This window comes from Marmota marmota, unplaced genomic scaffold, assembly GCF_001458135.2.
Source record: "Marmota marmota marmota unplaced genomic scaffold, marMar, whole genome shotgun sequence".
NCBI lineage: Eukaryota > Metazoa > Chordata > Mammalia > Rodentia > Sciuridae > Marmota > Marmota marmota.
This window is the reverse complement of record NW_026000000.1, coordinates 12,422,557-12,436,061: the sequence shown is the minus strand read 5'-3', so window position 1 is coordinate 12,436,061 and position 13,505 is coordinate 12,422,557. Positions and strand designations below refer to the sequence as shown.

General features: G+C 41.8%; 1 protein-coding gene across 1 annotated transcript; it reads right to left on the bottom strand.

Annotated features, from left to right (window-relative positions):
* Positions 1-262: 262 nt before the first annotated feature.
* On the bottom strand, positions 263-6,051 carry LOC107153402. The gene is made up of 4 exons (XM_048807573.1): positions 5,727-6,051; positions 3,452-3,592; positions 1,188-1,329; positions 263-684 (listed from the first exon to the last, which is right to left on the bottom strand). Exons 1-4 carry the CDS (start codon positions 5,965-5,967, stop codon positions 528-530), a joined length of 681 nt encoding a protein of 226 aa, XP_048663530.1. The 5' UTR covers positions 5,968-6,051; the 3' UTR covers positions 263-527.
* Positions 6,052-13,505: the final 7,454 nt, after the last annotated feature.

The window sequence follows — 13,505 nt, the reverse complement described above, 5'->3', positions numbered from 1 at the left end:
GGATTCCCCAGGTATACCCAGTTTGGATTTTGTAATGGATGGATTTCATTATCTTAACCTTTAGAGTGACCTCTTCCTTCCAGATTGGGAGCCAAGTTGTGTCATTAGGTCCCCTCAGGATAAGTGGCTATGGTAACACATAGCCAATGGGGACAATAATAGTGATAAGGGTCATTGAAACATTTGAGTTTCCAATTGTCTGGGGTAGGTTGCCTGGAAAAAAAAAAGGAAAAAAAAATAAAATATATATATATATATATATATATATATAATCAGTAAATCTCAGGTCTGTCCCTGAGCTCTTTCCATGGTATATTCCAATGGCAATGAGGTTTGGCAGCTCAGACCTCATAACATAGTCTGAGCAAGAGAAAAAACATTTTTAACATTTTTTTAGTCTTATTTTTAGAGAGTGGTGGGGGTCTCTGAGGACTGTCCATTTTTCTTCAGGAGACACCTTTGCTGTATTGACTCGGATGTGATGAATCCATTCTGTGAGTCCCTCTACCTTTATGGCCATTGGGGAGTCAGGATGACTGAGTAAAGTCCCCTCCATCTTGGCTTTTGTCCTTCTTTCTGGAACCGTTTGACACAGATATAGTCTCCTGGCTGGAATAGATGTTGGATATCAGTGGTCTCTCAGGGCTGGTTCTCTTGAAGGAATTTATGAGCTTCAAATTGAATCTGTTGGAGAGAGTTAAGGTAGTTTATGAGAGACTGGCAGCTAATCTCAGCCAAATGAATGTCAGTTACCTGAGGAAGCAAGGGAGGGGGGTCTCCTATATATGATCTCAAAAGGAGACAAATTTCTTTATAAGGAGTGATTCAGGCCCACAATAGAGCAATAGGAAAAAGTGTTGGCCACTCAGCACTGGTTTCTAAAACAAATTTACTGGGGGTACTCTTTAAGATCTAGTTCATGTGCTCGGCTTGTCATGAGCTTTGTGGTAAGCACATGAAGTTTCCAGTTTATATTTAAGGCCTTTGATATTCCCTGTGCTATGGCCACAGTAAATGCCAGTCCATATATCTATGACAGCTGGCAGTCCATAGTGAGGTACAATTTCATTAAGAAATTTTGTGACAGTCCAAGCAGTTTCATTTTTAGTAGGGTATGCTTCTGGTCAACCTGAGAAAGTATCTATAAAAACCAGGAGATATTTATAATCATTATAAGGAGGCTTTACCTCAGTGAAGTCAACTTCCCAATGGTCTCCAGGTCAGTCACCCTGTTTTTGGCCCCAGGTCGTGTCCACCTTTCTTGTTTAACATTTTCTTGTTGGCAGGCTGTACATTGCACAGTGATGTCTTGAGCTGCTTGTTTTAGTCCTGGCATGTAGTAGGTTTTAGACAGAAAATCAGTTAATTTGTTCTTTTCCCAATGAGTAATGGCATGCAAATCTTATATTAATGATTTGCTTAGGGTCCAGGACACTATTAGTCTGAAAACAGGCAAAGTCCACCAGCTATCTAATTTTGGTCCCTCCTTTTCTTTAGTCTTCTCTTCTTCTTTTGGGTGATAGTGTGAAAGGGAGGAAGGCTAATCCTAGGGTATAAAGCCAGACCAACTTTGTGGCTGGCTCGAATTCTTGGGCCACTTGGTGAGCCATCTCATCTGCAAAATTGTTGCTCCAAATGACTGGAGACTCTCCTTTTTAGTGATCCTGGCAGTGCATGATGGCCACCTGTTTAGGTAACCAAACTGCATCAAGTAGGGCTAATATCTCATCTTTGTTATTTATGGACTTTCCCTCAGCAGTTAGTAATCCCACTCCTTATAAATGGTTCTGTGCACATGTAAGATAGCAAAAGCATACTGGCTGTCCATGTACATGTTGATTTACTTACCTTTGGCCCACCTCAAAGCCTGTGTCAGAGAAATTAGTTCTGTTTTCTGTGCAGAGGTACCTGCTGGCAGCACTTAAACCCAAATAACTTCTTTTTCTGTTGTGACCACGGCTCCAGTCCTTTGAGTCCCATTTATGACCTGGCTGCTTACTATCCACAAACAGGATGGCTTCAGTCTGAGTCAGAGGGACATCAGTCAAGTCAGCTCTTCCTGAACTCACCTGGTCAAGTATTTCCTCACAGTTATGAATGTGCTCACAAGGGTCATCTTCTGGCATCAGAGATGCAGGATTAAGAGCCCATGCCAGGGCAAAGGTGAGTCAAAAATGGTCAAGCAACAGATTTTGGTATTGAATAATATGACTATTAGTTATCCATCTGTCTGGTTCACTATTTAGGAGGGTCTCTAAAAAGTGTGAGGTGGTTGCCATGAGAAATTGTCCCAAAGTTAACTTTTGGCCACCCTAATTGAATCTTTTCCAAGGTCCTAAATCCTGGGTGAGAACCCCCTTGGCAACTCTTCAATGTTGTGCCACAAACAAATTGAAGGGCTTGGTGACATTGGGCAGGGCCAAGGCAGGGGCCTATGTTAGGACTTCTTTGATGGCCTCAAAAGCCTGCTGTTCTTTGCCCATTTTATAGAATCAGTTCCTGCTGTGGCTTCAAACAAAGGTTTTGCCAATTCCATGAAGGAGGCAATCCACAACATACAGTATTCTGCCACTCCCAGGAATTCAAGACCTATCATTTTGTGGTGGGACTGAGTATCTGAATAATGGCTTGTTTTAGGACCCCTGACAACTGTCTGTGCCCTTTTTCTTATTGTGTAACATAAATAAGTTACTAAGGGATGGCATAATTGGGCTTTCTTGGCAGAAACCCAGTCTCTCAGTCTTGGAGGTATTTTAAGAAATCTGCAGTGCCCTCTAGAGAGTCCTTTGCAGCCAGCAGCAAATCATCTACATACTGTAACAAAATTAGTTCAGGATGAGTTAGTCTGAAACTTTGTGAGTCCTTTTGTAGAACCTCACACCAATGGGTGGGTGAAGTTTTGAACTCTTGAGGTAGGCGAGTCCATGTTAGTTGAGTAGAGCCTTGTATTTCTGGGTCTGTCTATTCAAAAGCAAATATAAGTTGGCTGATGGGCACCAAAGGTATAGAGAAGAAGGCATTCTTAAAATCTAAAACAGAATAAAGTAGGTGCTGGGGGATAATAGGCTTAAAATTACACAGAGGTTGGCCACAGTAGGATGAATAGTCTCAACTCGCTTGCTTACCTCTCGGAGGTCCTATACCAGTAAGTACTCACTTCCTCCTGGCTTCTTTTTTGAAAATATTTATTTTTTAGTTGGACACAATATCTTTATTCATTTATTTTTATGTGGTGCCGAGGATCAAACCCAGGGCCTCGCATGTGCTGGGCAAGCGCTCTACTGCTGAGCCACAACCCCAGCCCCTCCTCCTGGCTTCTTTACAGACAGGAACAGTGTGTTCCAGGCAGACTTGCAGGAAGTCAGTATTCTGGCCTCCAGGAGCCAGCATATGTGAGGAGAAATTCATTTCCGAGCCTGGAAACTCATGGGATATCTCGTTTTACTCTCACCTTTTGTGCCGAAGATAAAAGTTTTTACAACCACTGGAGGGTGGTGTTGAGCCAGGCCTGGATGTCCTTGTTCAGTCCATACATCAAGATATTTTTGTTTCCAGCAGTTCAATAGTTCAATTTCTTTGGGAGAGTGGTTTCCTTTAGGTTGGGGAATAAACATATATTCATCACTGAGCAGTATTGCCACTAAGAGCTGCTAGGCTAGTCTGAGAGAAAGAGTTGTGCCTATAGGAGAAAATGAGATAACAGCACCCAATTTTCAGAGCAGATCACATCCTAAAAGGATAAATGAGCAGTCAGGGACAACAAGAAAAGAATGTGTCACTGCCTTTGTTCCTAGGTGTACAGTCCTTTTGGTGGTCATTGGGTAATGTTTGATGTTTCCTATTGCGCCTTTTCCTATTGTATGGTGATTTTTCCCCAGGGTCTATGGGAGAGGTGAGGACAGAATATCCTGCTCCAATATCAACTACAAGATTAAGAATTTGGACCCCTATCTTGGCAATTACCATGGATGTGCTCATGGAGGCTGAGAGATATTGAGCCCTGGCTCCTTCATTCATCAGCCTCTGAATCAGAGGGGAAGGCCATGGTGAGAACCACCTGGGCTCTGTTCTTGCTCTTTTTTTGCCTTTAATTTAGGACAGTCCTTTTTACAATGTTCATGTTCTTTACACCAGTCACATCAAACTTTGCCTAATGGGGTTTTCTTTCCTTTTGGATTTCTGTTCCTTTGATCTGACTCTGAACTGGTTTTTCTGGACTCTTGGATAGTGGACAGCAAGATTTTAAACTGGTATTTTGCAGCTTTATTAGCTGCACTGTCATGATTGTTAAAACCTTCTGGGCCACCTTGAGTAGTTGGGAAGAATTCATGCCTGCAAACCCTTTGAGTTTTTGGAGTTTTCTGCAAATATCTGGAGCTGACTGAGAGACAAAAGCCAAATTTATGGCCTGAGCATTTTCTTGTGCCTCCAGGTCAAAGGGAGTGTATGTCCTGAAAGTATCTTTCAAACTTTTAAAAAACAAACATGGAGCCTCTTTGGGGCCCTGGAGTACCTCAGTGGTTTCAGAAAAACTGATGGGCTTTTTTAGCTGCCCCTCATAGCCCTACAAATAGGTGTGGGTGATAGGCATCCAAGTGTGCCTGGCCCACATCAGAATTAGGGTCCCAATCTGGATGGTATCAGGAAGGGCATCCTCTAGCAGTTGTCACCTCAGCTTCGGTGCAACGAGCAGCCTCAAGAAAAGCTTTGCTGGCCTCTGTCCTAATGTGGTCCTTGCTCATCAGAGGTGAAAAGAGTTAACAAGAGTTGCTGGGCTCCATCTTGCTCTTTTTTTGCCTTTAATTTAGGACAGTCCTTGGAAGTTGTTGGCAATCATCCCAGGAGGGGTGATGAATGTGAAAAATAGACTCAAAGAGAGAAGTGAGAGTTATGGACACTCTGAAAGAGGAAGAAGAAGGAGATATAATAGATCCAGGGTAGGACACATGGGAATGTGCAGGGGTCTGGGGCCCATGAGAATTATATGGGGAGTGGCAAATTGTCCTCACCTGAAGGGGGCAGAACAGGAGCCAACAGATGCCATGGAGGCTGTTGTCAATCTGTGCCTTGCATTTTATCCTGCTTTTGGCAATTCTGGGAACCCTGCCACCCTGTAGAGCCAGAATCTTGGCCAACTATGTCACTTCCTTAATACACCACAGCAGAGGATTTAGAACCAAGCCATTGGTCTATATATGGGAACTGATCAGGATGGCCAGGCCTACAAATTACCACATTCCAGACCCTCTGGTCAGCATGGGGGTCCACTGAACCACACTTAGCCATTCCACATTGAATGTGGGCCATTCCAACTCACACAGGGTCTGGAGGTGTCCCAGTGTCAGGCATACCCCATAATCATTGTGGAACCCAGATGAGAAAATTTTTAACATACATTCTAGTGGAGTCAAATGTTGAGACTGATTAGATCAGAAATAGACAGAAAGTTAGAGATAAGAATTTGATGACACCAAGTGTGACTGGAGTCTGAAGTTGGCATATCGGCCAGTCACTGATGGGTCTGATCTGTCAAACTAAAAGGAAAGTATGTACTGGGATGGACAGTCAGATGAGAACCAAAAGTCACTGACAGATGGAGACAAACATCAACAAAACAAGAGTTGTACACTCTCTCCTCCCAGATTTCAGACTTTGACATTGTCTATTTACTGGATTTCTAGGCCAAGCCAGGAAACACTCTGCTACTGAGAGAATAAGTGAGGTACCTTCAAACACATGCAGTTTCATGTCCTCTTCCATGGGCAGGCTTGAATCAGTCACTGCAGTGGATCCAGACAATTGCAATGCAGAGATCCCACAACTTGAGAGGGAGGGTGCCCCTCTCTGGGTCCAAGAATCCAGGATCCCTATGTGCCCAAGAGCCACAGCCCTGACTCCAGTGATCTCACTGAGGTGTATAAATATTGTGGCACATTTTTTATATCTATATATGATAGCAGAATGCATTACAATTCTTATTACATATATAGAGCATAATTTTTTATATCTCTGGTTGTATACATAGTATATTCACACCAATTCGTGTCTTCATACCTGTACTTTTGATAATAATGATCTTCATATTCCACCATCATTATTTACTCTATGCCCCCTCCCCTTCCCCTCCAACCCCTCTGCCCTATCTAGAGTTTATCTAATCCTCCCATGCTCCCTCTCCCTATCCCACTATGAATCAGCCCCCTATATCAAAGAAAACATTCAGCATTTGGTTTTTTTTTTGGATTGGCTAACTTCACTTAGCATTATCTTCTCTAACTCCATCCATTTACCCGAAAATTCCATGATTTTATTCTCTTTTATTGCTGAGTAATATTCCATTGTGTATATATGAAATAATTTACCAGGTCAGTCTTGAAGCAGGACAAGGAACTTTATTTGCCAGTGGCCCAAGGGTAGCTACCAAATTGCCTCTGCACCCTTCTACCCCCGCCAGGGTCTAAAGCATGCCTTTTATAGCCCAAAATAACAAGCAAAGTAGGTCAAAGCAACATTGCACAGGAACAAAAGATAATATATTGAGAAACATTTTTTCTTTTTCCTTTTTTTCATGTTTTATGTTCTAGCAAGCAGGATGCATTAAGCATGAGAAGCAGGATGTGGAAGATGCAGGTGTGGGTTTTTTAATGCGAGGGGCTCTTCTTATACAAAATGGAGCCTCAATGTAAAATGGAATCAAGAGTAAAGATACATGTAGTCTGGCTTGAAACCGTGTGTGCCCTCAGGTCTCCTCTTAGCTGTTGTTGTGAGTGATCAGCAGCCAGCATAAGAACCACAACAGAACCCAGTGTGCTTACCTGTCCTAGGGCAGACAGCCAGGGAGTTGGGTTGGGATTTCAGATGAGCTGAGAACTTATTTCTTCTGCTTGGCCTCAGTTTTAGGTAAGGCATTAGCTGTAGTCATTTTTGTTAAAACTCAGATCTCCCTACAAGACACCAAAGGAACAGGTAACAAAGGAAAAACACATGAAATTTAACCACATTAAAAGTAAAAGTTTCAGTGAATCAGAGACACAACCAAAAAGTGAAAAGAAAACCTATGAAATGGGAGAAAATATTTGAAAATCATATATCTAATAAAGGTTAATAACTAGAATCCATAAAGACCCCCTACAACTCAGTAACAGCAAAATTTTTTCAAAAATGGGCTAAGGATTTTCATAAACATTTCTCAAAAAAAGATACACAAATAGCTGAAAAGCACAGGAAATGATGCTTAACATCACTAAACATGAAGGAAGTTCAAATCAAAACTGAAATGTGAGTTGGGGGTGTAACTCAGTGGTAGAGCACTTACCTAGCATGTACAGAGCTCTGGGTTCAATCCCCCAGCAACACACACACACACATACACACATACACACACACACACACACACACACACACAATGAGATAACCCGTATTGCTAAGGATGTGAAGAAATTGGAGCCCCATGGGGTTGATGGAAATGTAAAATAGGACAGCCTGTGGAAAACAGTATGACAATTCTTAAAAAAACAAACTTTGTGGGATTACAGAATTCCACCTCTGGGTTAAGACCCAGAAGAATTGAAAGTTGGGTTTTAAAGATCCATTTGTACATCCATGTGCATTGTAGAGTTATGCATGGTAAACAAAATATGGTACATGCATTGAATGGAATATTCTGAGTGAGAGGTGGGGAGGACATGAGTTGGGGGAATGTAGGGATCAGCACTGGAAGCCATGTGCTGCAAACAGTGAGAGTTGATGCATGGTGTTATATACATGGTATGATTGGTTGCAGTCTTGCCACTCCAGTCATTATAGGATTCCTACTTACACATCCAGTATTCTCAGCTATATAAATGTATGTAGGTATGTAATTCAAGGTAATAACATGTAGACAATGTGAGAGGGTGTGAACTGGTACAGAAAGGAAAAGGAAAGTGGTGTCTGGAAGGAGCCCAGATATTCTCAATATTTCTTTGAGAATTAAGAAAGGTGGTTAGGTATTTTTCTGGGGAGGGTAGAGCTAAATCCCATAGAACTCTGTAATTGCAAAGAGTATCCAATTCCACTCCTTGTCAGACTTCACTCAGCTTAGATTCTGAGAACTGTGAAGATGGAGCGCTTGTACATTGGTAGACCCGGAGGAATCTAGACTATATATTACCTAGAGGTTTATTTGTGGGACTTTGAAGAAGCAGGTATTACAAAGGAGACCTTGTCTCTTTTTTCAGGAATGTTTAGAGAGGTCGTTGGGTGTTTCTTGGAGAAAACAGTAGCTAAATCCCAAGGGACCCTGTACTTTCAGAGAGTTTCCAATTCCTGTACTGTCTAGCCTTCCTCCTGCGGAGCTGCTCAGAACAGAGAACATGGGAATCTTTGATAATGGTGGATCCAAAATATTCCAGACCCTATTCACGGCCCAGAAGCTAGCTTCCTGGGGCTTTCTTAGCTTCATAGCTTGCACATTCTTTATATGCATCCATCTTCTTGAATGCCAGAGGCCCACGTGGGTGTTTCCAAATCCAAGGCTTAGTGAAGAGTATGTAGCAGGCTTACTCAAAGGATCCTCTGCCCATGACATAAAGGATGGACTCCTGGGACTTTCTTACCTCACATATGCATATGCAATATGCTTCCATCCTCTTGAATGCCAGTGGCCTACCCCCAGTGATTATAGGGATCACTTAAGAGTCTTTGGAAGGCTTGCTGACATACGGCCAGATTCAATCATATGCTGGGTGTTTCTTGGTGAAGAAGGTGACTATATTCCATGGAATACTGTATTTTTAGGGAGTCTCCAATTCCAGCCATATCTAGTCTTTACCTAAGATTCTGAGAAAGGAGGACATGGGGCCTTTATACATTAGCAGGTCCACAGGGATCTAACCTATATATTTATGACCTGGAGTATGGTGTTCTAGGGCTTAGTGCACTAAGGAATAAGAAGAGGAAGGAGATGTTTGTGAAGAAAGCCTGTCTCTTTATTGAGGAAGGTAAAGATAAGTGGTTGAGTGTAGCCAGATGGGAAAAAGAAGCTAAATCTCAAGGACACTTTATTTTCAGGGAGTCTCCAATTCCAGACCTAATTAGGCTCCCACCATTTGGGTACCTGAGCTTCTGAGAACAGAAAAGATGGGTGGGGGCCTGGTGATTAGTGGAGCCAAAGGGTTCCAGATCTTCTATTCATATTCTAGAATCTGGTCCCCTGGGGGGGTTGTTAGCCTCATAGCTCCAAGGGTTCCCACACGGGCAGTATGTCTCCATCCTCTGTCAGAGGTCTGCCTCAAGTGCACCAATTTAAGGTTTAATTGAATGCCTTTGGCAAGCTTTCTAATATCCAACCAGATCCAGTCACATCTGGCTTGAATCTAACTTGTCTTGTTTAGTCTTCAGTGTCCTGGTTCGATATTTGGACACTCAAGAACCGAAGACAACCCATAATTTTGTGTGGCCACATCAATTTGTGTCTCCACATCAATTAACTAGGTTTTACCTCCATTTCTGTCCCATTTATTAATCCCATCCTTTGACTTCTGACAGTGAAACCCATGTCTCCCAAACAATCCTTTATCATCTCTTGGGAAGTCTCATTTTCACCCAAGCAGGACAACACTCACCTGTTTGTCTCACCAAGTATTACAAAGATGAGAAACCTATGTGAGGAAGAGTTTTGTGTGAGGAAATCGGCTTACCAACAATTGGCTGATGGCACTTTGGTAGGATTTGAAAATGATGGCACTGCCCTCCTCATGGTATTCTGCCCAGAAGCTTTGGCAGTAGCAATAGACTTCCCCTGTTGGATTTTCCTATCCCATATCAATCAGTTTTATGTGACAAATCTCACAGGACACCACAGTAAATGTCTGTTTCTTCATTTGTTTCTATTTGCTTATTTGTGTGTGTGTTGCTGATATCCTGTGGGATTTTCTTGATTTACTTTGAGGGAGTCTCTAAAACCATTCTGACCCAGAGTTCAACCACTTGAGTTTCTGAGAACATAGGTGATGTGACTCTGTAGGTAACCAGGGATATATGATTCCAAACATTCTATTCATTATGTAGAAGCTGGCCTTCTAGGGTATTGTACACTGGTTGGGTGGGGAAAAAAGAAAAGGTGTTTGGAAGAAGCCCCAGCCTCTCAAAAATTGAGAGTGATTGGTGGTTGGATACCTCTGATTGGAAGGGAGCAGCCAAATCTCTTTGGATTCTGAACTTTTAGAGAGTTGCCAATTTCAGTTCTATTCCTACTTCACTCTACCAATCTTCTAAGAAAGGGGAAATTGGCATATTGTACCTTGGGGTCCTAGAGGTTTGCTGAACCTTTATTCATGTTGACTGAACTTATAAAAAATACATAATCATATAAATATGTTAATGTTTATAATACAAAAATTTAGTCATATATATATGTAGTTTTATTTGCCAGCTTTACCGTATGACATAGGAGAAAACCAATTAATAGATTTTTGCCCAAGTTTATATTTATAATAAATAATTATACTTACCTTGTGAAAATGTAATATATTGATTTACATATCAAAAAATATATTAATTTATAAATGACAAATAAACATCAAAATATATTGATTTGTAAATAAATATATAAAACCACAAACAAAAATACATAAAACCACAAACAAAAATACATAAATAATCATACACACACACAGAGAGAGAGAGAGAGAGAGAGAGAGAGACATAAGAAAAATAAAACCTAAGGAAACAGTATTTGACACACACACTTATTCATTAATTCCAGGGATCAGTGGGCTCTCTCATCTTGTACTTGCAGCAATAGGGGAAGAAAACAAATGTCTAAGGGGTAGTTTTTCTTCCAGATCCTCAGGTGTAAGCAACTATCCGGGAAATTTCCTTTATCCAGACCTAACCCAAATGACATCTGTCTCCTAAGAGAGCTGGAATTTTCACAAAATTGTCCATCAAGATGACAATCCATCTTGCAAACACCAAAGGGGTGCTCAAAGAGTGGGTGATGATGGGGTAGGCAGAGTGGTGAATCTCTTGTGGGAAGAAATTTAACTAGCATTGAGTCCTAATATCATACTGGAGGCAGTATGCATCAAACAAGGTAACACAAGAATGCAGGGACAGTTTGACTCATGTTGGAATGCACTTATGATGTTAAGATTTCAAAGGGCCTAGGAAGGATCCCTAGATGCCAAAAACTATGATTCTGGCTGCTCTACATGCATCTAGAAACTACCAGAAGAATGAGTCTATACCCTGTAAGGAGAAGGCTGGAAAACAAATGCCTTAGGTTTCATCCATTTTTATTTTATATATTTTATGCAATTGCCAATCTTTTCTTTATTAAATGGTAAGAAAGTTCATTAATTTCACCTGAAGCTTAAATTTACTTGAGAAGTTCCCTGTGAAAGGAAAACTTAAACCATCCATAAAATTTCCAAAAGCCAGAAGCTGGGAAAGTGGGAGTCCAGGGTACATGCTGATTCCACGGGAGGAAGGATTCAGTTAGGACTGGGATAGAGACTGCATGGAGCAAGAGAGTCTTGGACGAGCCCATGGTGGGCAGAAAAGATGGGAGGGGGCTCAGAGAGTAGCTGGGTGCTGGGGGAGAGGCAGTGCAGTGGAATGGTTGGGAGTCAGTATGCCTGGACATGGTTCTGACCTTAACCCTGACAAGCTAAAGAATCTTGAAAAGTCATTCAAAGTCTCCAGATCTGGTGGGTATGTTCACTTTTTAAAAAGATGTGGGATCACTTTAAATGTCCAGATCAATCAAGATCACATAGAAGTCATAAAATATCTCCACAGAAATTCCTTTCTCCTCCCTTTTTTGGAGAAAAGACTCCAGACCAAAGACAAGCCCTTGGGCCAACAAAATATGCAAAGACCAATGTTACCAGGTTAGATTCAGAGTGTTGGCCCCTCCTTACCAGGTAGATGGTTGAGGAAGGTAGCTAATGTAGGATACCCAGCTGGTGTAAGAGAAAGGTCTAGCCTACCTATTGGGAAGGGTAGGGTTGTGAAATGCGTATGAATAAGGTAAAAATCCAAGCACAGCCGAAGAGGCCTAGGGCCAGCAAAAGGATCTTGGCCCAACAGTCTTGTGAGGGTTATAGATGTCTCTCAGGTCAACAATGCTAGGCTGAGAACCCATGATCTAATTCTGGAACTTCAGGTAAAGGTAGTGATGTTGGGAATACACTGAGGTAAAATGGCACAGGTCTTTTTAGACAGCCCTGACAGCATGAAATGCAGTGAAGATTTATTTTTTAATGAAGTACTAAAGAACCCAGGGCCTTGAGAATGCTATGCATGCTCTCCACTACTGATATATTCCACCATCCCTGCAGTGAGAATTTTTGTGGGATTGTGAATTGTGCAGAGCAAATGAGCCCCTAATCACCACCTGATCCTGTGGTGTCGGCAAAAGCTAAGCCTGGGAAACATTCCTTGCCAACAGCAAGGATGTTATAAGCCTTGACTCTCAGCTCTGACACTAACAGTTATCAGACATATCAGGACAATAGGTTTCCTGAATGCAGCAGAATGTTCCTAGCACTGAAACAGTAGATAGCTGCAAAAAATGTTTCTAGCTCTGTAGGTTTTTAGTGCACACAAAGAAGCCTCTGACAATTCACAAGCTTTGGATAATTTACAATGCCCTTATAGTTAAACTTCCTTATTATGAGACCCTATACAATAAATTTGTGGAGCTAGTTCTGGGTCACTATTCTTCCATCAGAGTGCAATGTCTCACCTGGCCCCAGTTTTTCTTTAAACTGTCTCTGTGCTTTTCTCCATCTCCAGTCACCCCTACTTGAGATCCTTTGTTGAAGCTGTGCAGGTCACATTAGTAAATGCCATGGAAAACTGCCAGATTCCCTAAATCACCCATTATCAAGCAAAACAGTTCTAAGACTTCCTGGTTACATTCAGAGAGCCCTATGTGAGGGTGTGCAACAAATTACTTTGATTGAATATGCCTGGGGACCCACATGCCTTAGGCATGTCTGTACCATTTTTCCACATATATCCAGAGCACATATCTAACCATAAACAAAATATCTTACATTGTAACCTGCTATAACCTACTTAGTGATATAATAAACAATAATGTACTAATTATGTCAGTGACCATATATAACTTATTGGTATAAATTAAGCCAGCAGCTCAGACAAGCAGCCATTTTGCCATCTAGCCATTCTGCCTCTGCACCTTGCTTCTGTCTCCTACTGATTTCTTTAAGCTGGTACCCATGTGGGGCTGGGGAGAGTCCTGTCCCCACACTATTTCTCAGCCTCTCTGTTCTGGAGCCTGGGGCCCAGTAAGCCCAAAACAGGGACCCTTCTGGATGTGCTGATGAGTAAAGGGAGTAGCTTACTGCCTGGAACAGGCTTTGATGTGCATCTTTCATTGGCTGATACTGATCACCAATGGTAAGCTATGGGAAATTCCCTATCTGATGCTCAACGTCATCATTATTGGGCTGAGCTTTCATATTTACTTCGCAAGGATGGACATACTTTAG